The sequence below is a fragment of the Fistularia commersonii genome, chromosome 20, assembly GCF_037954325.1.
Source record: "Fistularia commersonii isolate RoL2024-O1a breed Wild chromosome 20, RoL_Fcom_v1.0, whole genome shotgun sequence".
Classification (NCBI taxonomy): Eukaryota; Metazoa; Chordata; class Actinopteri; order Syngnathiformes; family Fistulariidae; genus Fistularia; species Fistularia commersonii.
Genome location: NC_141303.1, coordinates 8,020,450 through 8,048,229, shown reverse-complemented (window position 1 = coordinate 8,048,229; position 27,780 = coordinate 8,020,450). Strand labels below are relative to the sequence as shown.

General features: G+C 38.0%; 1 protein-coding gene across 4 annotated transcripts in view; it reads left to right on the top strand.

Moving 5' to 3' along the window:
- Positions 1–27,780, top strand: part of wasf1 (WASP family member 1) — a 58,494-nt gene that overhangs the window by 8,481 nt on the left and 22,233 nt on the right. For all 4 annotated transcript variants that reach the window (XM_086167171.1, XM_086167167.1, XM_086167170.1 and 1 more), the window contains exons 2-5: positions 15,356–15,510; positions 16,734–16,868; positions 24,290–24,443; positions 26,501–26,618. In XM_086167171.1, coding sequence (XP_086023297.1) covers positions 15,378–15,510; positions 16,734–16,868; positions 24,290–24,443; positions 26,501–26,618 — 540 coding nt within the window. In that variant the 5' untranslated portion in view covers positions 15,356–15,377. The remainder of the gene's footprint in view (positions 1–15,355; positions 15,511–16,733; positions 16,869–24,289; positions 24,444–26,500; positions 26,619–27,780) is intronic.

Genomic DNA, 27,780 nt, shown 5'->3' with positions numbered 1-27,780 from the left:
CGAGTGCTCACATTTGACTTTCTAACTATCCATGCATTTGATTCACCCTTTTTGTAGAAGTTTTACCTTGTGTCAGAGCAGTCATCTAGGCTATTGGTAGTTTGGGGTCAACACTGCGCCAAAAGCTCACTTTATGGTGGAAGGAACCTTGCAATAAATCCAGCCAAATGTCTTCAAGAGCAACAAATTGAGTTGCAAATAGAGATTGGATCAGTCATAAGAAAGATCAAAATGGAAATAAAATGGGAGTTATGTAACATTGTAGAGCATAGAAAATAATGTATAAATTATCTGTCAGTTCAAATGAAGATGTACTGTAACCTGCAATTATTTAAGTGCCACAAAAGAAGTATATTTGCTAGCCTAAGTCTATGGTTGTCTTTAAAATAATTTCAATTTCACCAAAAATACCGTTACCTTAATTTAACATGTACCTCTTGAAAACTTTAGAATGAACTGGGATTACCACGTTTTTCAAACTGTCAATAATGGCTAAAAAATACTGTTTCCTGAAGCACAATGAATATTTAGGAACAAAGTGATAAGATGAATAAAGAACGAACAGATCTCTACCTAAAATAAATAAGTCAGTGATTGGAGCTACTTCAGTGATTGAATGTCCTGTGAGGGGAACCGGGAAGAGGTGGCTGTGAAGAGACTGTGTAGGTGATGATCTTAAACAGGATTGTAACAGCTCTTTATTTCAGAATAGTGACTGCAAGAGACAAGGGCATGATAAGTCAAATCACAAACTCTTTCTTCCGCTCACACACACACACACACACACACACACACACACACACACACACACACACACACACACACACTCACTCAGCAGTGCAATGATGAAGGAGACAACAGAGAAGCCAAAGTCTGACCGGATAGATAACAAGGAATCGTGTAGGAGCTGTGATAGCAGCTGCTGTGGATCTAGCCTCTCGCTTGCTGTGGCTTGGACATTTATGTACAGACATACATCAACTACACCACTACAGTGCTGAAGAGAACACCTCAAGTTTGAAATGTCCTTACTGATAAGAGAAATAAAACGGAGGCAACCGAGGGGCGCAAACTATAACAACATTGGTATGGCACAGTATGGATCTGCATCCCTTTCGAAAGCTTTCTGTTGGGACAGGCAGGCAGGGAGACTTGATATTTGGTGCTGGCCAAATGGTAAATGGACAAAAGGATGCTTAAGAGTGCTTTTCACTCTGAAATCTTTCCCAAATTTTTTGCCTCATTCCTCTGACCAAGTCACTGCATATAGCTGGATTTTATGATCCAGTCTATTTCTACAAGAGAATTACTTGTATCCCTTTCACCTTTGTTACTGAAGTACTATATTTTGAAATGTGATTCCTTGCACTAAAGCTCACAGTACTCTGTCTTCATTCCACAGCAAATTAAATCATTTAGACTTAGAGAAACTTTATCCTGTAATCTAAAAATATTGTTAGCTTTGCAGAAAAAAATTGCCAAGGAGGGCTACATAAGGCGGTGTCTTTATCTTAGTTCAGTATAATAGCAGGGTAATTGGATGACCAAGGCCTTAATTGAGTCAGTCTTCTGTAGTGCTTTTATTGCAAACCTTTTAGACCAGATTCTGTCTACTTCATCACTCTAGAGGGGTAATTTTCTCCTGCCTGTTTGCATCCCATTTGCCTGCAGAGTAAGTTGATTTGGTTTTTTGAATCATTATTTTATGTATCTATGAATGTTTATTTTCCCCCTTTAATAGCATTCTTTAGCTTTACTGTCAGACTTGCAAATAGGTGCATGTGGTTGAATAAGTGTATGTATGTATGCATGTATGTATGTCTGTTTTCCCCCTTCAATAGCATTCTTTGGCTTTACTGTCAGACATGCACATAGATGCATGCGGTTGAATGTGGTGTGGGGTTACTGTAACGTAATAAGATACAGGTCTCATGATTCCTGCAGCTAACCTTTTGACTCCAAATGAGCAGGGCTGACTCTGTAGATGGAAAAGCCTGAAGATTTTGACCATCCATTGCTGACTTTCCCAATATAATGGCACCACCAGTTTTTTTTTTTTTCTAAACTAGCAGGTATTGTTTCCTTTTCTAAAAAAAAAAAATTAAACTTAACATTATATGACTAGTCGTATATGTCGTAAATGTCAAGAAATCAGTTTGATAATCATTCATTTTTTATTTAACTAATTTCTGCCATGGCTTTCGTTACATCGATGGCCAGTTCTTTTAGTCTACTTTCATTTTGAATTCAGAGCAAGGGCACCTTCACTGAGAATGATCCTTTGCTGCTCTGCAAGGACCTTTCCCTCACATCACACACTAACTCAAGAGTCTATAAGAGGTTTGCACAGCTGCCCTGGGCTGAGCTGTCCAATTTATACAACAAATCCTCTCTTCTCCTGTTCACATATGCATCCCTTATCTGCTGCCAAGTTACACTTTGTTCACTGAACAGCTGTGAAATAGTGGTTTTGGTTGTTTGTTTTACTTTACCTTAACATTGTTTTATTACGATGTGGTGGCCTGCAAGGAACACACATTTCATCAAGTACCCATAGTTCACGAGATCCTGTAAGGCTATTTAAGAGTTAAACTTTAGACCAAGTATTCTAAAATGTTGTTTGTCTTCTTTCTTGGTTTCTTTTGTTAACAAATTGTGATTGAATAGGTCCCATGCAAAATTGCAACATGATTAACTGAAAGTTAGATTGATAGGACTTTAACTGTCAGTCAACTCTACAACTGGCAAGGAATTGCTGACACCTTAAAGCAAAAGAGATTGTGGGAAAACAAACTATTTCCTGCAGCCCCAACACTATAATCGTAGTAGTATTACTATGCAAACCTATATTTTTTTCTTTCCTCAATGTTTCTGCTGATAAAGGTCAACTACTTGAGGCAAAATTTGCCCTGTAGTGATGTCTGCAACAACCTAGTTGTATTGGATCAGGACTGCTTCATTGCTAAGATAAGAGTTGTACTTTGGAGGGCAATAAATGAACAACCCTCAGATTATAGGATTTTTAGATACTGAGCAAAAAGAAAATAACACAGACGTTTTTTCAGATCACATAGCTGCAGTTGTAGAACATATATAAATTTGTGCTGTCCAATTCAATGCAAGGAACAGTAATCTGCTGTTAAATACTGTAGCTTCCTTTATAGTTTCCCACCTATATTTACTCGTCTTTTCTTGAACAGGGTAGTGGTGCGTGACAGATCAAAATACATAATTTCTCAAATTACGAGTCTTTTGTCTAGTAGAGCACTTTTTTCCAGGTTTTCTAAAACTGTATTGCCCCAGGTACAGAATTTGTCATGAAAATGAAACGGTGGTTCCTTAAATTGCAGATCTGCGCGAATGAAGCAAGAGTGCTATATCTTGTAATTCCCTCCGTTTTTACACTCATGTATAATCTATTTTGACAGGCTCCCCTCTGGACTATTTACAGCAGTCAGATAAATGTGAGAGTTATGCACAGTGCACTATCAAGTATTGAATCACCATGTTATTTTGCACTGTATTACAATATCAATGTGGTCTCCCCCCATCAGTTCCTCTGACCTGAAACACAGAACACCTAGCTTGCACTTATGGGAAGGCATAATACCCCCTTTGTGGCTTTTTAATACTTTTTTCCCATGTTCAAAATGTACCAATCCCTGCATTCATAGCTGTGTCATTTTCTGCCTCTGATATCCCATCTGTGTAACATAAGATGAAGATCTGAAAATGTAATGTGTTACAGTGCAGCTGTTGCAGAAATACGCAGATTTAAGTAACTGTTAAACATTTACAACCACTTCAGCTTCACATTTAGTCTGTGCACCTGGCTAAGTGTTACAAAGTTGCTACAGAAAAGGTAGTGTTTGTTAGTGAGTTAAATTTCTATTGCTTACAGATTCATGAATAATAGCAAATTATTACCCTTTTTTTCTTTTTTACCAGACTCTCACTTTGCTAGGATTTTGACCTAGCCAAGACCTAGAACTCAGACTTTGACATTTGTAAAACAATTAGGTGATAGTGCATTCAAAAATTGCTTGGTTTATGTACAGAATTATGAAGTAGAACAGAACGTCTGTCTCATGTGCAAATGAGCCTTGTCTGTAATGTCTACAAGTGGGTGGCTGACAAATGTGATATGTATTTAATTGATACAAACAGCCATACATGATTCATCAGGAGCTAGAAAGTGAGAGTGGTGTTATGAGAACCCATGAGAAAAACAAGAATCCAGTTTTGATGAAACAAGCGCCTGCTCACCACCACCACCATCACCAACACATGCACTCATACACAAACACATATTCTCATACAATGTCACCAAAAGATCATTGTGTAATCAGGCTCAGAATAAACTGCCATAACCAACTCAAGTGCTTTCTTGTATAAGTTATGTCAGAAGAATGCCAGTCTTGTCTGCTTCTTTGTTAGGGAGCAAAACATAATTATAATGTAGTCAGTTTGTCACCAGCAGCAAATGCAAGAACTAAACATAATCTAACATAAAGGATGCTACAAAATCTAATTTTATCTGCACACAAACCGTATCACTGAAATGACAATTGAAATAGCCTAGGCAACAAACTCCACGCTATAGATTGAAAAAGACTCACAAATCATTTAACCTTTTTTGTAATGATTATAAAACCCACAGCTGGTATCATAAATTGGATTGAAATGCAGAGCAAGGAGGTCTCTTGTTTCAAAATGCAGTGTAATTGTAATAATCCTCTTTTTTTTCTCTTATGCTGTATTAGATCATTGTTCTGTAAACTGTCATGTTACCAATATGACAATAAATTAAACTAATGCTAATATGGCCAACATGAATGCAGATCAAAGCAAAAGAAGTTTCGAGAAATTGCAACTTTTTTTTGTACGTAAACTGTTCAGCTTCTGTGAAACAAAAAGTGGTGCATTCGTTCAGTTTAGCAGCTGCATATCAAAAAAGGTGTAGATTTTCACTCAACCGACAATGAGGAGATCACATAACCAAGCACAACGGCTATCATATTTCCTTTCCCACCCATAGAATTTTGAAAACCGTAGAATTGCTCCATTACTGTAAGTTATAGACGTTGCCAAATAAGCCAGAATTGAAATCTGGTGGATAAGATCTTGAGAAGTCTTCTTGCTATCATGAAGATAAAGCAGGGAATCCAAAGTAAATATCTATACAAGTACTGTAGAGTTTTTTGTGACACTCCAGCAAATAGACCCAAGCATGTCCACTTTTGTGTTTCAACCCTTTTACAAGCACAGTGGATAACTCAACATTTGTCTCTTCTGAGCCTTTAAAGCGTGTGCATTTTTTTTCTGGTAATCTTTTTATTTCCATTCAAGCATTTTTTGCTTTTCTAGCTGACATGGGTTGCTACATTAGTTAGCCTGTGTTCACTCCCTCTCACTGTATGGACTACAAGGGAGATACTTTAATGAAATCTCCCTCACAGGACAAACAAGTACTGAAGCACACTGTAACCATGCAGACATTTATTATTGAGCAGCAAGCTTTCATTATTCATAGCAGGGGTTTTCTGTGCACTCAGCAGATAAACGTCTTTGAATGTGTTTGTTCATCAGACACTCAGCTCATTGATGTTGCCACACAGACATCCACGGATGTCTAGTTTGTGTGCATGTTCTGTAAACCATATTCACCAAGTGAATGTCTAAAGCAATCAAATCCCCTTACAATTAAATACAAAGTGGGCTGTCTCCAACAATTGACTCAGTATAAGTTGTACAATTGATCATTTTTTGAATGTGTAATTTTCTAGACAGTGTAACATTATTGAGATTGCATTTATCTGAATGTATGGTCTTTTTATCCCAGATATATAAGAGGAAAAAAAAGTTCAGTGTCTTTTGGCAGCGCAAAGGAAACAAAAGTACAGATATTTGGAGTGAGATTGAAAAAAAATGTTTGCTTCTTTTTAGTTAAAAGACAAAGCAGTTAAGAAGTCCCTAATAAGATAAAAGCTACGGGTTGTTTGATTTCTGTGTTGGCCCAAGACTACCTCAGAAATGTGGTTAGAGCTGCCAGGGAACATTGTAACTCCATAGATATCCAGCCAGCCAGTGTCATCTGGTACCATCTGAGTGCTTGTTTGCCAGCGTGCTCTCTTTGATCATGGCTGTCAAGAGGAGAGGCATGCCATCGTGCTAAATGACTGCTTTGCTTCACACAGCTACGTGTTTGAGACTACTTTTCAAATGTGTACATGACAAATGGCCTCAGATTAATTGGTGGTACAAAACTAGTGAACTCACACAGGGCTTGAAAAGGAGAGATAACACTTTACAATACAGCCATGGGAATGTGCGACAGATAACAAGATTCTTCTTCGCCGGTCTTGGGTCTATGACAGGGAATTGTTCTGTACTTCACTAGCAGAGTAGATAAGGAAAATGGAAGAAGAATGGATATATATAAAACACTGTAGATGAGAACTAAACTCAATGAAAACCAGTTCAGAATATGAGGGAAAATATGGAGTGCATAGTATTTAGAAGTTGACACTGTTGGAAAAAATACATCTGAGTGGGTTTGTGTAGATGTTTTGATACAGTCAGCACTTGAGTTTCAGAAAAGATATCCTGTCTCAAAACCCCCTTTTGGAGGTCTGAATATTGACAGCATTTTTTTCTGGACTGGTCAAGACAAGAAACTGGATTGTATGGCAATAAAGCAGACATCAAGGAGGATTCATCCCTTATCTGTTTGTGATGGGAATGTGGCTCATTCACATCACTGAGAGTGCTTGTGGATCTGCATGGTCTACTTTCTCTGTGTTGTTCTTAAGTGTGGGAATTGCTCTGGCCTGGTCTATATTTGGTCTTTTTGGTTTTGTCTCAGACTTAATTCTCTCATCTCGGTCATGACTTGGCCATGCTTTACGTGGCCTCGACAACAATGATTATATATATGAAGAAATGACTTTTCACAATGGAACCTGTAAATGTTCCTCTTCAAACAGAGCAAAATATAACTTTGAGGCTAACCTGTTTCCACTGAGAAAGCATGTGTATTTTATTCCAACAAGAGATCTGTGAGAGATGTTAATAAAGCACTTGACTCACAACAGCTAAAAGCTATCGTTTCACTACCAGAGTATTTTAATTGGCTGAAATACACACCGGTACCTACCTTTCCCACAAGCACAACCCTTGAGCGTGTCTGATATTTATCTAGTACGTACATAATATAACACTTTAATGGGAATGTCTGCCAAACTCACCGCAAGTTGCCAGAGGATGATAACATCTTCGATGTATTTGTACATGTTAGTTTGTTTAGCAGTTGTGCATCATGGAGCTCATACTGTGAAGTCTTTTCTGCTTATTTTTGTCATTTTAGTAGTTGTCGACCTCTCGTGGTTATCTACTTCTGTATACACACCTAATGTGCACTGGTAAATAAATCATAAATGGTTTCCTTTAATGTAGTGCTTCCATCAGCTTGCAGTTTCAAAGCACTTCACACTGGATTCACCCATTCACAAATGATGGTGCCAGATTATCAGGAGTGACCCTCCAGACAGGAGGAGCCTGAACTCTAACCACCAACCCTCTGGTTGAGGTGGCATGCCTCCTTTACCAACAGTGGTCATGAAACACGACATGCAGTCTGAAATTATAGCAAGGGCACTTTTTAAAGTATGCCCCAAATAGGATAAAAAAATAAACCCGTTGTTTTACAGGGGGAGGGACGTCATCAATCAAATGTGAATATATAGATATCCATGGTGTTTTACCAAAGTTGATTTGTGACCAAAAATGCGTAAAGCAAACAAAGCCTGAGGTTGAACCTCTTATCATGGTGCAGCAACACTGCCAGCGGTAAGACTCCCAGAGAGGAGGAAACATGCCACCATGGTACAGTGAAGGCTCAACAGCATCCTTTCTACAGATGCAGTCTTTTTCAATAATTTATTACTCAATATTTGCCCACTGTGGATGATTGTGTTTTCATGGATCAAGATAGTCATTTGATTGGAGATTAACACTACCCATTGATTATCTATAAATCATAAACAATGATGCATAGCCCCCACCAAAAGGAAAAAAAACTATTTTTCAAGACAGTGATATTCTTAATATAAGAAACATAAAAAATGAAATGAAAAAAAAAAACAACTGTAAATTCCCCTTTTTCTCTTTGAAATCTAAGTTTATCCTGTGTTTCAGAAAATGGAACACAGATGGAAAACATAGATAAACCTACTAGAGCTGATTAGAGCTGAAATTAAATGGAAAGACAGACCATATTTAAAATAACATAATACAAAGATATTGTTTTCATCTTTGGTCAGTGTGGCTACAGAAAAAAACCCCTGTTGAAGCAGTATAAGTTCTGAATTCAATAACTGTATTTTTTTCTTTTTGCTGCTTGTGCTTGGGTTTCTTTGGAAAGCAAAACTTCTCATACTGTCCTCAGCTACATATCTGCAAAGCTAATTTAAACCAGCTGTTGGCATACCCTGCCAGTTCTGATCTGTACTTCTTCTGCAATCGGTTGCTGTGCCTCTGCCAACTTCTCTGACACTTTGTTAGTGGAAATCCAATCAACGGTCACAGTGCATTCGCCCCAGGATCACAGGAGGGCAGAAAATATTAAGGCTCCTTTGATATTAAAGTAGTATTTTCTCAGCACTGAGCCACCGGAACCCAGTGACCACTTTATCTTAAACATTTCCGTGCTCCAACACTTTGGGCCCTAAAGTAAATGGCTCAAAAACACTATATCGACATCTGAAGTGATCCATTCATTGAAATTAAGTATAGCTTGGCAGGTTAAATCAATATGCCAGTCTCAGACTCCCTTGTTTGAATTTTTCAAATACTTTCACAGCAGTGCATGGCTGAGGGAGGCTTGTAGTACTTTACTAGACAGTAAAACATGTATTGTTGTGTTCTGCAGACAACCATAATCCGCAGTTTGCCATCTAAAATTAGGTATAAAGTTTTCACCCTAAACTTACTTTATTTGTTATATATTTTAGACACCACATATCATATCGGTTCTGGGTATAATCAAATTGATTTGACACGTCTGCCTTCACATGTTAACTGCCCCCCGCTTAACTGCTTTGTGCCTTCCACAGACATTTACTGCTTTGTTTGAAGGAGTTTTTGTTTTGAATTGTGACACACTGAGTTTTTTCACACACTGTAGATGTAGTGTCAGGTTCTTCAAATGGTCTTCGCAAAGTCACAAGAAACATTCAGTGTGTCTTGCATTTTGGTGTGTAATTGCAGTGGATCCTCTACCAACAATGGCTGTCCCTACAAAGTCATCCCAAATGAGAGGCCCTTGACCTACTCCATATTGAGAGGTCATTAGCTATATTGTGTGACAGTGTGAATGACTAAATGCTCCATCAGGATTCATTAGAATCCCTTGTTGGACATATTGTCCAAAACGCAGTGAGCCGTACTAGTGGAAGCCCCCCTGCTCTCTTGTGGCACGTGCTGCCCGTCACCCTGCTTTATTCATGTACACTGTGCATAATTCTATAGCTTTCATATTCTTTTTGAAAAAAAAAAAAAAAATTCCTTCTTCATTTATATCCCCCGTTCCCCACTGCACCCATTCCCTTCCTCCACTTTTAGCACCTTCCTAGCCTCTACCTCTCCTGGGATATTATAAAGTGACCAATGACATCCCACTGCAGCCGTTGCCATGGTGATGGGTGGCAGCGGGAAGCACCACCCAAGATGAATAGGCTGTAAAAGTAGGATGGTGACAGGGGATGGGGTGAGGGGTAGAGTGAAAGGACACTACCTAGATAGCCCATAGACTGGATAGATGAAGGAGAGAAGGACACGAAAAAGCAGGTATGTGAAAGATTTAATTTTGTGCAGTGATCATCCCTGATTAACTTTTGTACATATGAGCTACAGTGATAGCACTTGTTATAAGTCTTGTTATAGACCAACTTAACATACTAAATGATGGTGGGAGAACTGACAAGACAAGGAAGGAAAACATGGTGCTTTCACAAAGACTTGTCAGTTTCCTTTTCTTTAAATTCTAAATGAGAGAGCACTTTTCTGTTAACTTTGTCAAAAATGCCATCGTCAACCATTCTTTCATGGAGCAGTTTTTGTGTTCTTATCTATCACTTGGAAGTTAGAAGGCCTTGTACACTTTGAACTTGATAAGCCATTGTGGAGGAATAGCAAGTTTCTGATCACTACTTGCCATCAGCTAAAACACAGTCTTTGTAAGTACTTATCTGAAAAGGGTTCCCACTCACTCTGCATATTTAGCTCTCTGTAACTCTCAACAACAGGTTATATGCAACTGTAAGTCTGGAACATTATTGACAAGCATCACTGCTTGAAATGTGTTTAGTGCAAGGTATTAAAACTGTACAGTGCTAAATGTATTTGAAGATTCCATCTGTTAAAAAGCAGCATTAATTTCAAACATTTGTTATTGTTAATTTGAAAATGAATAACCAGAATCTCCCTCCTAAGGACATTAGTAGATGCATCAGCCTGTAATAGGATACTATGTGCTTCCCTTAAATCAGCATTTCAGGAAGGGAATGGGCTTTGAATTGGCTATCTTTCTATTTGTTTAATACAAGAAGTTCCCTTTTCCAAACACTACCTCTTTTGCTTTAGGCAAAGCCCCAACACATCAAGGATAAGAGGATCATTTACTGTCTTGTGGCACTACTCTTTCCCATTAAGTTAATAGAGCAGTTGCAGTGAGTGACAAATTGCAGACATTGGCCCCTTGTTCCAAGGAAAAATGGCTTTGGGGCATTTTTTTCAATCACATTGGGCAGCTCATATTTATCTGGTGGTAGAAGACAAAAAAATTACCTCGATGAATATTTTTATCTTTTAATCCAAAATGTGTTTGGGTTGAGTTAAGTGTCAGCTGCTCTCTCTCTCCCAGTCACTCTCTTTCATTCATGTTCTTCTCCCAGATACATAATTGGCTCCAAGTTGCCTATACAAGTGCCTTGCATGTCAGCTCTGCCGCCATTGGTGTGTGTGTGTGTGTGTGTGTGTGTGTGCGTGTGTGTGTGTGTGTGTGTGTGTGTGTGTGTGTGTGTGTATGTGTGTGTGTGCCCACACTGAAAAGTGTGACATATCTTATATAAGTGTTGAATGATGAGTTGTGTTGTAAAATCATATGCTATTTAGGGGAAAACTGCTTTAAAAGATGAAGCAACCAAATGCTGGTTGCCAGCTACTCCTCATTGTATTCTAAGAAGGAAATAGTTCCACAGTGCTATCCCAAAACAGAAGTGACTGACTGCACCCTTTGTATACATATTTTACTAGTATATTTCCATGATTTTCTCTTAACTTTTGTTTCCATGAAGTTGCTTAACCCTCCTTTTAGACTAAATCTAAATTGCAGCCACTGTTTTTTTCCTAGTGAGATGTGAGTCATTATTGTAGCCTTGAAAAACCTCAAGCACTCAGAGCATACAACTACACATAGAAGTTAACTACAGGGAGGCACAGCAAACTTCCCCCTGTGAGTAGACCCACTAAGCATGATTCCACTTGAATGTAAAATGACAGACCCGTGACAGCTTGTCCTGAATGAGATTCAAATGTGACAAACTCTGGGAGACTTTCCTGCATAAGATAAGTTTTGAGAGTCTCAGAAAATAATGGAAATTACTGGAAGCCAGCAATATAACAGAAATACAGTTGCTGAAATATTAGTAGAGGGGTTAACCTAAATGATAGTGACAATTGATGAGTTATTTTAACAGTAAAATGGAAAAAATATTCACAAAAAGTCTGCCACAATATGATTTTGCTTTGATTAGTCTGAAAATCATTTGATATGAGATAATAAATACCATCATGCACATTTGTTAATTTTGCAACAACTTACCAAAAAGCCTTTTTTAATGGAAAAATTTGATATTGATATTAAATCATTGTTTATTAAGTTAAGTCAAGTCAAAGACTCTTTAATTTAAAGGGTGCCTGTTCATAATAGAGTTGTCTCATTACTCTCTAGATGCAGTAGGTCTAGACTGCATTCTTTAAAATTATTGACACTTTTTGAATTGTATTTTATGGAATTCTTTTTCAATCTTAAACTGAGATGTTATTTGTCATCAGTATCAGCCATGAGAAGAGTGTTATTATGCATAATTGTTCTGACAAATATAAAAGTCCAGTTTATGCATTCCCACATTCTTTAATGTAATGTCTATTGCATTTTCTTTTTCTCTTTCTCAGAACCAAGATGATATGTTAGAGGTTTCTCATGGGAACCCATGAGAAATGACAGCTCTATGCTCATGGGAACAGCGCTGTCATATATCATCATGTCATAGTATGGTATGGAAAGCTCAGAGGACAAATGCAGCATGTTTGTGTGAGAGTGTGCAAATCACACATGTGTGTGTGGACCTCTCTGCAGTGAAAATGTCCTCTCCCCCCGTGTGCACAGCAGTCTCAAATTAATTTATTTCCAATTAGCAAGGATACATTGTGTATGCAGCTGCTGTCAACGTTCACATTATTTGAAAAGCAAAGCAAGTTCTCATTGCTTACATGCCAATATTGGGGCAAAAACATATCACTAAACTTTTGTGAGCCTATTATACTGGTGATTTTATGTTCTTTTTTAATCATACATTCATTAAACAATCATTCATTTTTAATCAAGTGAAATATTTCTGCTAACAATATTGCCAATTCACGAAGAGATGTGGAAATCAAGGATTCTTATGATTGGGTGAACATCTATATCAACATTAAAAACTGATTATGTTTAATGTACTAAACCGTCACTTTCCCCAAAAAGTTTCTCTGTCAGGCTTAAACGATGTGCTTTATAAAATCAATTTAAACATGTGACAAACCAAGCAATGGCCTGCTCAATTTCAGGAAAGTAAACAATAAACAGGAGGAAGGGTGCTGAGAAATCAATATATGCTATTTTTTGGGAGATAAGGAAGGAGACAACACCTGAAGCCAGATTGATAAACATAGGAAAAATAAGGAGAAAAAGAAAGGCTTTCTCACTATGCTTTATACAGTGTGTGTGCCTGTGTGTGTGCCTGTGTGTGTGCGTGTGTGTGTGTGTGTGTGTGTATGCGTGTGCATGTGCGTGTTTTTGCATTCATTTTAATGATGTCTCCCCACCAAACTATGAACCTTTTGTCCTCTGAAGCCAAATGTTCGGCTGACTGAAGTGTACATATTCTCACTTTGTTCTTTATTCCACCATTTGTAGGACTACATTGTAATTTGTTACCGATGATTAAATTCCTAAGTTATATGGGATAATTCTTGATTCAGAGGAGAGGAAGAAAAAATCGTAACATGATATCCTAAACAACTGGAAGCGAAAGGAATTTATAGGGCGTATGTTACACACATGTTATGCACATGTTAATGCAAATGAAGGGGATTTGTATATTAAGCTCTGAGAGAGCAGAAGATGCAATACGTATAAAGATTATTATTTGAAATACTTTTTATAGAGTTTCTAGTTATTTTCATCTATTTCAGACATTTACTGAAGCTGCTTTCTTATTGTAACTGTTATATGTTGTTTGCCTCCATGAATATACAGCGGTTGTTTTATTAGAGGGTAATCCAATAATAAATTACCGGTAATGAAATTACAACCTACCTTTAACAACTAGTGGAACATACAGTAATGTTGTAACCAAACTATACTGTTGATCAAAATGTTTGTGAGCTTTGGTTTAAGATGCTCCACAGAGAGGGGACGGAGAGTGTTTCTGGATGAACTGTTAGAGAACAATCAATGAAATTACAGGGATACTGTGGGTCAAAAAGCAACATTTAAGCAAACAAGACATTTCACAAGCATTACAACAATTCACAAACCACAAATATGACATTTTACAAAGCAAGATTCTGAAATATTAAATGCCGAGATGTCCTTAACTATTGTTGAATTTTTGGAGGCATGCTTACTTTGTAAAATGTTAATGTGTTCCTGAAATGCTTTGTTTTGTGCCACAAAATAAAAGGAATGGTTGAGAGGCTTTCTTGTTGTTTTTAAGGTGGGTTGGGATTTGGCTCTCTATTTGGGTTTCTGCCACAGTAACATCGCCCACGCACATCATTCAAACTCATTTTAACAACCTTTGAAAGGTGATAATTCTCCTTCGTTCCTTTTTTGGACAAGGGTGTTCCAATCTGAGAAGCATGATTCATTTCAACATAGCCTTGCAGGACTCTCTGTTTGCCCTCGAAGCTATCCATGGCTGAACCATTTCCTAGAATAGCCCTCCTAGCTTTTTATTTCAAATGGATATGGTCCCTAATCATGTTTATTTTGAGTGAAGGTAACATCACCAAGAATACGGCTGGGTATTAAAAGCAGCAGGTGTCAATTGGGGTCTAATAAGTTCTTGAATAAGAGCTTGTCACTACAGAGCCTCTTCAGTAAGTCAGTCGTGAGCACCTGCTCTCCACATCATTGCACACACTCTAATTGCAAACTAGAGCAAGGGGACAAGGTGTTGGTGTGATTAACTAGTGTTGTCAGAGATGGTGTCTTGCCTCTTACCCTTGTAATGTTTTTTATGTGTGTGTTGCTTGAACTTTGCAACTCTACTTTCAGGAAATGGCTGTTTCTTTATTTATATTATCCGTGACAACCATATTTGACAGTATTAGCCATGAAAATGCAGGCCTGTTACAGACTGCTTTGATGGTTTCACATCACTCTGGTCAGGATTGAGAGGTTGCAAGAGCAGTCAGGTAAACTTTTTTCTTTTCAGATATCATAGGCACCAGTTACTTACCCTGCTGGCCATACTCTGCTGCCACAGATAGGTTAAGATTTCCAGATTAATCTAACTGAAAATTGCAACAAAACTGAGTGAGGTAGAGTTCTAAAGAGTTTGGAGCTGCCAACATGAAAGTATTGGACCACTGCAAATAGAACAGGATGAATATAAGGGTAGTTGGTTTTTAAAGTGCAGTTTCATCAGCATAGCAGTAATAGCCGCAGCTATGACAGATTACATAGTGAAGGAATTTTGCCTACCTCTCAGTGATGGTGCAGCAAATGTTATGCAACTTGACATATCTTCTACTTCTTGTTGGGTCTCTATTAGCTTTGTTGTTTTAATTTCCAAAACTTTAAAGAGGTGTAATATTTCCGTTACGTTTTTGCCATGCTCTACTACTTTTGCCCCCCCCCCAAAAAAAAGACAAGGGTCTGGTGCTCTCAAAGTTGCAACATCTATTTCTCAAGATTTTATATCAAATGAGTGATAAGTATTGCAAAAACATAGACTGCAATGTGTCTGGTGTCTGTTCTTACTTTCTTCACCTTCTCTCCTTGCCGTCCTCCATCCATCTCCCCCAGGTAACTGCGCTGCAGCAGAAGGATGCCACTGGTGAAACGTACCATCGAGCCAAGGCATCTGTGCCACACAGTGCTGCCAAGGAATATCAAGAATGAGCTGGAGTGTGTGACTAACATCTCCCTGGCTAACGTCATCCGCCAACTCAGCAGTCTCAGTCAGTATCACAGAGAGAAACATGGGGCTTCTATCATAAAATTATTCCAATAGACACACCAAAGGCCACTCCACTTTATTTTTTTTTTCGGAATGCTATGCTTATTTAATTTACATATCAAGGCAATGGAGCCATGAGGTCACTTGAATATATTAGTTATTTTCACATATTTGATAATGGTTAAAATCAATCGAGAACATTTTCTTCTATGTTCTAGAGGAGGGCAGCCAAATTTTGTGGATTAAGCTGTTAACTTTTTCGTACACTACATCCAGAGATGTTAAAAGAAAGAATATATAAATCCAACTTGTTCAATCCTTGGAGGCTCTTTTTCAAAATGTTCTAAAACAGATGTAGACATAAATACAATTTTGAATTTTATTGAAATCTAAAAGAAAAACTGTAAGTTGAGATTTCTTAAAGTATACTTAATGCCAAAATTTTTATCAAAGGATTTTGAGATATTCAAAGTGATTTCCCCTATGTTGCCAAAATATGAAATAAATCTAGATATTTGGTAAGTTCAAAATAGTCAAAGCTGCTTAAACTGCCATGCCTTTAAAGGGCAAGTGATTAACTATGACATGTAGTCTCCTAAATAAAGAAACTGAAAACCCAAACTTAATTTAGATAAAAAGACACAAGACTGTAGAGTCATGAATTCTATTTAAAAAAGACTTGGTATTTAAACAAATCTATTTAATCTTCCTTATTTCTTTATCTAAAATACGCTGGGAATTTAGATTCTCTACAACATGTTCTGCCGCTGCCCTTAATAAGAACTTTTCTTCTATATTCGTCAGAGAAATCAGCCATCAAATTTAGCAGTCCAAGGGATTTCTTATGTTCCCTGACAGTAATTTGCTCAGCTCTTGATATCTCTATTTGCTAAATCTTGTGATCTATGAAGCTTCGCTCAGGAGCAAAACCAAGATTTTGTTTGCTGTTTGACCAGAGCTTTACATTTTTTATTATAATATGTGTATGTATATATATATATATATATATATATAAAAAACATTATATAAAACATAATGTATTAAATATTAAAAAACCTGAGTATTCAAGGCGGCCATACTATTTACTGCTACCTACAGCCATTCAGCCATTTACAACAGCTTCTTCAAAGTACATGGAGTTATTTTCTTACTGTGTGTGTGTGTGTGTGTGTGTGTGTGTGTGTGTGTGTGTGTGTGTGTGTGTGTGTGTATTGTGTTCTATAGGTAAATATGCAGAGGACTTGTTTGGGGAACTCTTCAATGAGGCCCATACCTTCTCGTTTCGGGTCAACTCCCTGCAGGAACGTGTGGACCGCCTCTCCATCAGCGTCACACAGCTAGACCCCAAAGAGGAAGAATGTGAGCGTTTACATGCAAACAATACACACACTCACTCACTTTCAAATTTTACCCTTTGTATGTATTTGTGTCTGAGTTTGTGTGTTTTTTTATGTGATGAAGCATGACAGTCTTTCCCCCCTCTACTGTTAATGGGTATTATTAGAAGAAGGGGCAGCTATAAGACAGTGCCATTTTTCTCCTGGGGATAGCCCAGCCTCTATTAGAAACACTGCCACATTTTCAGTTTGGCCAGTTGGGGGTTAGGACAGTAAAAAGGGTTTTTATTGTTATTAAAAATTTGATATATTTGTCAGCCTGTAGCTTATGTAGGCAATAATGAAAAGGAATACAATAATTGCCTCAACTGTCAGGTAAGATGGGTTATCTTAAAAAGGGGAGGAAGATGACAGAATTGTACAGCAAGATCTAAGCAGATTTGTTAAAAAGTAAGAAGAGAGAATTTCTCTTTTGCAATACCATGCTCCAAGAGTCTGTATTGATTTCCCATAGGCCAGCAGTGTGTTTACAGAATTACAGATTGCTACTTTAACTTACAGGGAGACAGTGACATGATTGCTTGGTTGCCCAAAATCTTAATAGCTTTTCTGTGAATTCACACGAAGACTTGGGTGAGTTTGTTTTTTTTTTTTTTACTGGGCATTGTATTGTTTCCTCCGCTTCATACATTCCTTTCTTTGTTTTTTAAACACAGCCTAGTTCAGGTCAAGATTATCAACTGATAGTTCATGGTAATCCTGTTTTGTGTTGTGTGGGTAATTCAGAAGAAATTCACCAAGTTTCTTGTACTCCTCTTCCATTGTCCTCCTTTCTTCCCTTCTTATGTCCCTCCTCCTCCTCATTCATTCTAAATCTTGCCTGGATTTGGATGATTGTGTGATTGTGTGATCATAAAGATCTATTTAACTGGATGTGGCTGTTGGGAAGTGTGTCAGGTGCACGCTCAATAATAAGGACACAGTAAAATCCCACCCTGCAGATATAAGCATGTTTTTTGGTAAATAGAAATATTCATATTTTTCAAACTGTATTGACTGTAGTCATTCATTACTTTTGCTGTTTTGGCAAAAGGCTACATGTGTTGTTATATTGGGTGGGTGTAATCTTTATTCACCTTACCTTTTAATAGCCTCATGTATTTGCCCTCTGTGGTGAGTGGGGGAGGAGCCAGATGCTCGCTGTGGAAGAGAAATTGAATGATGAAAGAATGAATGTGTTGCAGGGGCCTGCACTTCACTAAAATCAGTGGTGTGTAAATAACTGCATTTAAGTTTCCCTTGCCAGGTTCATCTGGCCTCCTTGCCAGGCCACAAAGATTTGTCCGTTCATTTCAATTTCTAAGAGTTTTCTTATCAGATTTTCATTAACAGAAGACAGTCATGTTTCAACATTTTTCCTTTCTCCCTCCTCCATTATTCAAGAAAGATTTTTTCAAATTCAGTTACAATTCAAATATAGGTAATATAATTCAGTAGATTACAATGACTTGGTCAAATGAGAGTAGGACATTCTAGTCTTTGGAAAGTTTGAAAGATCAGTTTGCTAAAACGTTAATTTCCTATAAATGTAATTCTTCACCAATCTACCCACTTCGCTGTGTGCACCTATCGCTGTATACATTTTAGAGCATTGTGCTATTAGCTCTAAACATTTAGACATCTGTTATCATTGACTGTATGAGTCCGTGGTCCATGTGATCGGAGTGAAGGAGAGGGGAATTAGTCTTTAGGGGAATTAGGCAGGCATGGATGGTAAATCAGGACTGTGGTGGTAAGATGATTGGAACGTTGGTGTTGCGTAGGATGGAAGCGGGATTAGTTGTTTTTCAGATACTGTTTAAATATCAATAGCATCTTCAAGACATTTGGAACTCAGTGTAACTAACAGATTAATTCTTGCACTTGCTTCATGTGGATCAAAATCTGTATAAGCTCAGACTGAGCCCATTGGAAGCACACATCAGTGTGATCTCCCATGGATTCTCAGTGGAGCGAGTGTTTTACAGGAGTTGATCATGGGAATGGAGATAAACAAACATTCACTGCTGAAGAGGAGTACAATAAGTACATATACAAGTACAACAAAGGTATACAAAACATTTGCTCAAATATATAATATACACAGGGACTAGCTTTAGTTTATCAATCCCAGCAGCTCTTGTCAAAATCTTCTTCTTGTAGCAACTAGACCTGATTTTCTTCCCCTGAAGACATTTCCTCACTCATCCAAGAGGCTTCTTTAATTCTTCAATCCCAACTGCACACTGTTAGGGATATGCATAATATGTTACTAAAGGTTTTTATTGTTTGTTTTACTATTATAAAATCACTCCCAATAAGCACGTTTTTGTACCAAACCACACTGATGATAAACAAGCTAAGGAAGTTTTAGAGATGTTTTGTTGAGATGTGTATTTATATTTTGATAAGATGATCATTTGAGAAATGTTTGGAAAAAAAATCAAATTTACAAATGAACTTCATTTGAGAGAAAGGAGAGGGAATTTCAAGCTATGAAAACATCTTGTAAGAAAGGACCTCACTTAAAGGACCTGTGTGTAGAATGAAGTGATCTCTACTGGGATGATTGTGAACTGCTAGACCTTACCTAACTTCCTCATGAAAGTCTATGGTGGACCATTACAACATTCCATTATTATTCAAACATTTTAATAATGCTGTTAAATTTCACAAAATCGAAATTGTTTGGTAGATACAAGTCACTAAGGGAAGGCACTCTCTTGAAGGCAACCATCAAATTATTTGGAAGAAATTGAAGAGGAGTAATTCACCATGCCCCCCCCCCCCCCCCCCCCCCCCCCAAAAAAAAAAAGTCTTTAGTTAATCTTCACTTTAAATTGACATTTTTATATGCTTGAGTGGGGGTAAAAAGTGAAATGAATCCTTTAATAGCAGAATAACTGTACCAATTGTTTACAATGAATAAATGTACAGGCTGATTTTCTTTTTTTTTTCAAAACACGAGCAAAGTGTATGTCTTGAATAAAGGTGTTCATAGCCGCTTTATCGTGGCTCACCATTAAGTTTCCACAGTATTGGTGCAAATTTAAGCGTTATTGATTCTTATCAAGTCATATGACCTACATACATGGTAAAATCATCCCTGAAAATTATGTAGCCTGAAAGATGAACTCTTGTCATGTAGAATTATTCATATAAACTGCCACTGTCTCTGAGTATCTCTAACTCGTAAGAGCAGCGTAGCTTTGCTTTTTTAGACAGACAAAACAGTAGTGCACTTACTGAAGTCAAGGATGTCATAAGAAGAAACACTGAGGCAAATTATACTTTTCATTCCTGCAAAGTATAAGGACACTGGATGCACATGGATGGATTAAAGGAGAGATGTTTAGCTGAAGGTCAGTGAGATGTGAGATGGAGAGATGGCTGGAGGGATGTAAACAGTGCCATTGGTGATGCAGTGGTCGAGGTCAAAAGTGCTCTCACACACAAGATTATGCTTAGTAAATCTGATATACGGAAATATGTGCTCATACTCTACCTATCTTTTATCTTTTGAAGGCTATTGTCCCTCACTTTGCCCTTTGGGAACTGCTCTCTACCCCCCTTCCCTACCTACCTATGTCTTTGTTGTCCTTCCTAGCCCTCTCTCATCTCTCTGATTGATCTCTCCCGTCCCTCCATCTTGCATGGATGCTATTTGTGTGCTGTCAGGCTCTCTCCCCCTATCACTTCAGCCAGCCAAGCTAATGGCCTGTATCCCCTATTTAATGGCACCATTATATCACAGCACTGGCTGCAAGCTATTATGGAAGGCCACAAAGCCACCACAAGTCCCTCTAGGCTCTAACTGCTTCTTCATGTACTCCATAGTCTCCCTCTATATCCCCCTTTCTCCATCAATCCTTTGGTGATCATTTTTCCCTATCCTGAAAGAGGGTTCTTTTTTGTCTTTTAGCAATTTCCTATGTCTTTCCCAGGACATCTTGATCTTTTATAATTTATGACCTGTTTTTTCTGTTTCTGCTTGTTAACCCTCCTCCTCATTTAATTTGTCTTGGACTTGTTACATGCTTTTCCCTCTCTCTCTCTTATTCTCTCTCTCTCTCTTCCTGTCTGTTCTTTCCCTCTCTTAAACTCTTGAGTTTGTGCAAAAAGCTGTCTAGGTAGCAAGACTTTGAAACAACAAAGCACTACTCTAACACTGTTTAGATTAAAAGTATATGATACAACTATCAAAGGACTGATTATTTTTCTTTCTAAATATTGAATTGTACTCATTAAGGGTAAAAGGCTTACTGTTGGTTTAATTCAAACCCAACTGATAGTAATGTTGTGAAGTCCAACACCATGTTCTTTACATGTTTTTAAATTCTCCTTGCTTTAAAACTTATTCTCTCAATTACAGCATCAGTTTGCTCCCACTGTGAATGTTGCAATTGATTTAAACTTTCATTCACTTAGGAAGGTAGAATAATTGGATTCAAGAGCACGAAGAAGATAAAATGTAAAAAAAAAAGCAAATTACATATTGTTGTTTGTGAGTCGCTGTATAAAGTACTCAAACGATTGAAATAATTAGCACTGCAGGAGAAAGGATGCAAGAAGGGGTAAGGAGTGTTATTTGCAGCAAAGTACGAGAAAAGAGGAATGTAACCTTGTGTAAAAGGATAGTTTGGTTTTTATCCATAGTACCCGTGTGTGTGGCTGTATTTCTCCGAGAGTGAATTAAAAGAGGTAAGACAGATTTTCTGTGAGCTGAGGTGAGAGAGGAAGAAGGAAAAAGAGGAAGGGGGTGCTGGACTCCATCGCCTCTTATTTATCACAAGATAGTCTGCAGGAGGATGCGTGACACAGATGAGGTACTGCTGCATCTGGAGCTTCCCACCTTGACATGAATACACACACACACACACACACACACACACACACACACACACACACACACACACACACACACACACACACACAGCAAGAATTTGACTTTACCTATTCTCCCATTAATGAACCAGCTTACCTATTGCTAATTGGTTTAAGGTCTTTCTCAGAAGGGTATAATTCACAGTTCATCTGAATATGCGACGTTTTGTAATTACTGTAGGTTGTAGTATATCATGTAATGATATCAGTATGTGTTTGCATGTGTGTGTTACAGATCAAGTGAGAGTATGTCTAACATGTCTGCCCACAGTGATTAGTGCAAGGCATCCTTAAGTGCTCAGTGTTGCTTGGCAGGGGTTTTAATAGCTGCCTCATTCTACATTAAATGTGTCTTGACTCACATTTCTGCATTGGTTCCCTCATGCTTGTACCTTTTGCAAGGTACAAGGCTTTGACAAGCCTCCACTTTTTTCTTATATAATGGGCTAGCAGAACATGGGGTTCTGCTGACAATAAAAAAAACAATAATGAAAACAATATATCGGTTGACAGAAAGTGATATGCACCACAGAGATTGCTGAAGATTCTAAGTATGTGATTGCTTCCCTATATCATTACCACTATATACCTTTCAAATTGGGTAAATTCAACTATCCATCGGCATTATTCAGCTTATGTTAATAGTGGGTAGAGTATCAGTCGTTCCACTGTAGCTGTGACTTTGATTTTTATCTTTTTTTTCCCCTTGAATCTTACCTGACATATGTGGGAACTGAAGTAGGAACTAGGAAGCACTGGACTACCCGATAAAAGCATGGCATCAATTTTGAAATGAAAATTACAGTCAAATTTAGTCTGGCAGGTATGTGTCTGGCAGGTATGTGTGGGTATGTGTCGTGTGTGAATATTTAAGTTTTAATCACACCTTGAGGTCAGAAGTCTATTTAGAAGTAAATAGACACTCATTTTGCTTGGAAGTGTAGATTAATTTTACTGAGGACACTAGTACTTCCAGCAAATGCTCTTTGAGTGAATACTGATGATGACTTGTGAGGTGTACAAAAACCCAGTAACAACCACTTAAAACATTAGCTTACAGTTAAATAATGCAGCGACACTACAGTCATTATTACGAATAGCTGCCATCCACCTTTATCACTTTATAAGAGAAAATGAGTACAGTGGTGTCTGGAGCTGGCGATCATGTAAGTGATTTAAAGAAGGCTTAGACAATGCATTGCATGCTTTTTTCCCCTCCTAAGGTCACATGAAAACTGGAAAAAAAACACAACCTCCTCTCCTACAGCACTCATTTTGCTCCCCACAAAATATTATATCGCATACAGCCCTGTGTGTGTTTGTTAGGTAATGCCTGCCTGGGTTTTTCCATGCTCTTGTCTGTGAGGCCACATTCTCCCCTCCAGCTAAGATAAGGATACTGTGCTTCTCCTATTGGATACCTTTCTTTTCTCCTCAGACATATACAGATATCCCTCTTTACATGTTATTGACTCTTTTGTGCTGCTAAGCGTCCTTTCCCTTAACTTTTTGCATGATTGTCTTTTTTTATTCTCTCCCAGTTCTTCAGTCAGTTATTTAAAATAAATGTTTCTTTTATGATTCCTCTCTCTTTGTTTTGGTTTTAGTAGTGCCTTACTCAATCCACTTTTCAATTTTATTTCCTAGATTTAGCCTCCCCTCCCCGGTTTTGCATTTAAAATCCCCCTTTTTCTGTCCTAGAGTGTTAATTACCAAAAGTTGACTCATTGACAGACAATGTCTGCTAATAATGAGATTTTTATGCCTCAGGTGGCACATCCTTTGCTTTATTGAGTCAGGAAAACCATTACCATCTGTACTTCTCTGATTTAAAATGGAAAGCTGGTCACATCTTGGGAATTTGAGCATCACGCTGTGTTTGTTTACTTCTTTTGTGATCTTTATTACTTAACATCATTGTTCATAAACCAGTGTTTTATGATTTGACTTAAATGTTTTTCATATACATAAGCATTTTCTATAAATAATAAAGCATGAGAGAAAAAAAAGGTTTCCTATGCCAATGTTTTTATTTTTACAAGCACTATTTGTGAATCCACCATGACATAGATTTGAGAGCAATCCTCTGGCAGTATTTGATGGTTTTGCTGTTTTTACTGACCCTACTAGAATTAAGAGCAAGCTTGAGTTGGATTGTAATTTTTTTTTGCCCGCAGCAATTTTTACACTCTTTCCAAATACTTCAACTGTGCAGTATCAATTTACCACTGTTATTCTCCTGATCTCTAAAAGTGCCTTCTATCCCTGCATGAGACAAGATCAAGCATTCTGAAAATCTTCAAACAAGGCAAACGTATTCTAGTCTAGTGTAGAGTCATGTGTCCAACAGGTGGTCTGCAACTTGTTCGTAAGAGGTTCTGTGATGCAGACCGATGGGTATGACCTAATGTTTATGTCTTGAGTGGGATGTATGGTTGGCTGATGGTTAGAAAAAAACAAACTGATGTTGAATAAAAATTATAGTAACTTCTGACTCCCGCCCCCCTTCTGTCTTCTCAGTGTCACTTCAGGACATAACCATGAGGAAGGCTTTCAGAAGTTCTACCGTTCAGGACCAGCAGCTGTTTGACCGGACATCACTGCCCATCCCAATGCAGGAGACTTTCCAGGCCTGCGAACAACCTCCACCTCTCAATATCCTCACACCTTATAGGTGTGTTTTCATAAATTTACAAAAGACTGTCCTAGAAAAGTATTGTCAAGTTAATTTGAGGAGATTCATTGTTATTTTGCCTCAAAGTAAGAAGGACTTGGGTTTCAGGGTGACCTAGCATAATGTACATATGTGGGTTCCTCTATGTACTATTGGCTCTTTCCACTAACTAACCCTTGTTCAGAAGTTAATACAACAGTAGTACAACAAGTACATCAGTCAAGGAGTGACTGATTTCAGGTCATGTGTGTTCTTCCAATTTCCACAATCATTGGCTCCAGAACGCAGTTTAATCAGTAATCAGTATAGATTATGTATGGGTGCATCATCAATCAACCCTTATTTTGTATGTCCACATTTCACACTAATGGGAATACATATATTGTAAATCCAGTAAATTACCCAGAGCCATTTATTGTGTTTTCTACTAAGACCCTTATTCCATTTGCTGCAGTATGTGTTGTTCTGATTGGCTTAGAAAGAACCTTACTATTCATCGCCATTTTCTTGAAGTACACAAATGGCTTAAAATATGTGTATACACTTCTATTGATTTGTATTATGCCTCTCCTTGCCAGTGTAAAAGACCTACTGGCAGTTGGATATGCTGCAGTCAGGAGGAGTAATTAGGCCACACCCATCCCACTTCTTTGTCCCTTCTTTGTTTATAACTATGGTAACAATGCACCTAGGATAATGCAAAAGAGGAAGCGCCAAAAGGCATATAATCTTCTGGCTGGACATTTACTATGAACACAGTGACCAAGTCTAGCGACTGTGGCTCCATCCCGCAAATGAGTTGCCAGTCCGAGAATGGTCACTTAAGATCATGCCTGAAATAGTTTCTACAATCATTCCAGTACTTGCAGACCCACCCAAAGGACTGAATTAAGAATCACTGCCCAGTGAAGTTGTTGTCTGCTCTGTCGCTGGACTGGTGTTAGACAGGGATTTTGGGATTACAGATAGACCATATTTTTCTTGTGATCTTTTGTAATCTGATTTAGAATCTCAAATGTTAGACATGGTTTAATATAGTGGTGATGGTCAGACATTTTCAAGCACATTAACACCATATTTTTAAACAAAAATTATAGAAATAATACTACAATATATGAAGTGGAGGGGCCTTTCACCTGTATTTTAAAAAGAAGTGTGATACATTCAGCACATTTGGAATTTATTTTAAACCGAGCACCAAAAAGAATTATGCAGCAGTTGCCAATCAATTCACTTAAAAACCCAGAGCCTTTCATATGATGGTTTTAGTGTCTTCCACATTTCTTTATACCCTGTCTCTCGCTTTCTTTTTTATTCTCTCCTCCTCTCTCTTTTACTCTTCCATTCTTATCTCCTCATAACTCACACCAGGAGCCTTCATGGGACACTTCCTGAGGCTGTTACTTCTCAGACCCACAATAAGCACAGCTGTGATGCGCCTTAATTTTCTTACTCTCTTATACACAAGCAAACACACACCTCAAATATACAGAGCAACAACCAAGCAAGATTTACACAAACACATCATATTACTCGCGGTGTACAGACACACATTACTATAACTTCTTTCTCACTCTTGCCATATCCCATGATTAAATTATTTTTCCTTTCCTTGTATTTCATATCAATAATCTTAATCTTATCATTGTCATCATCCAATAATTGCCTCCCAAACCAAGAGTTAATCAGGGTTATGTCAGAAGTCAGGGTTGGAATGGTCAGTATATTAAAGAATGATCCTTTCACATTGTAAGAGGATCATTTGGATGTCTTTAAACTTACAATTTTTCTATGTAAGAAACTTAAAGAAAGTTATTGTGCCATGATTTTACCTGTCCGGCCCACCGGAAAATAGATTTTTCTCCATGTGGCCCCTGAGCTAAAATGAGTTTGACACCCCTGTTTCATATGGTCAAAATATGGGATATGTATATTTTCGATATAAAAAAATCAATAATAAAGTATATTGATTTTCCACACAAAAATCAGTATATTTTCCTGTCAGCAAGCAACATAAACAGCCATTTGATAATGGTGTTCCTTGTGTCTGTCTGCAGAGATGATGGGAAAGAGGGTCTGAAGTTCTACACCAATCCTTCTTACTTCTTTGACCTATGGAGGGAGAAGATGCTCCAGGACACAGAAGACAAGCGAAAGGAGAGGAGGAAACAGAAGGTATGTATCAAAAACGACTTTTCGGGGTCCTGCATCATGAGCATGTTTTTTTTTTTGTAACGCGTAATTAGTGTTGACATGTTTAGTAAGCAAGTCAAAAAAATGAAGTCAAAGTGATACAATGGCTTCCTGAAACTCCCACAGAAACAGGCAGTGCCCTGCCTGAAAAAAAAGACGTATTGATTCACTGACAGTCTTAGCTTTACCTTGTACTGTCTCATGAATTAATTATCCGACAAGCAGTAATGAATCAACTCTAAGTTATTATGTGTAATTATCCATCTAATTACTCGGCCCCTGCCTCACACCGAACACCTCACATCACCATTCTCACCAGTAAATAAACATTAAAAAACCCTTTTTAGGACGATCTCTAATCAAAAGCGCGAGTGTGTCCATGTTGAATTATTTTTACACACACACACACACACACACACACACACACACACACACACACACACACACACACACACACACACACACACACACACACACACACGTGGGCGCGCACCCTTGGATGTAGGGGTTCGCTACCCTCTGCATCAGGAGCTCTAATCAGCACCAGCTGGCATTTCCCTGCATGAGAAGTAGGCAATGATTCGCTCCGTGCTCTCTTACAGTCAATCAGAGCTTATAACTGCAATTTTCCAGTGAGTTTTTATGAATGGGGGAGACATCATTTGTTGGTCATGAGGCTTTTAATGACTGTGGGAAGAGGACAAAAAGGGGCAAGTTTGGCCACGAATTAGCTGGGACGATGAAGAAAATTCAATTTGCAATTTTTACATACTATTCCAGCGCTTTAGCTTACATTCAAAATGAAACAGAAAGTTCATTTGCAGCAGCGGAAAGACCTTATTTGCTTCATAGGGTTAGGCTAATATGCTTGCTTATAGTCAAAGCCCATTCCAGTGATTTCATTTTAATTAAATCCCTGTGTGGGCTCTCCTCGTAAACCCATATTCATTTCCTTGCATGTAGCAGTTATACAGACCTCATGGGAAGGCCTAAAGGCCATTTGAAAGGGGCAGGATGGAAGAAGAATTGCACAAGTGTATATGTGTTGGTTTGTGTTATTCTCATGTTTTCTAGTGTTCCACATGAGAAGCAGGGCAAATATAATTTAGGGAGTGTTTGTTTGACTGTTGGAAAAATGCAATTC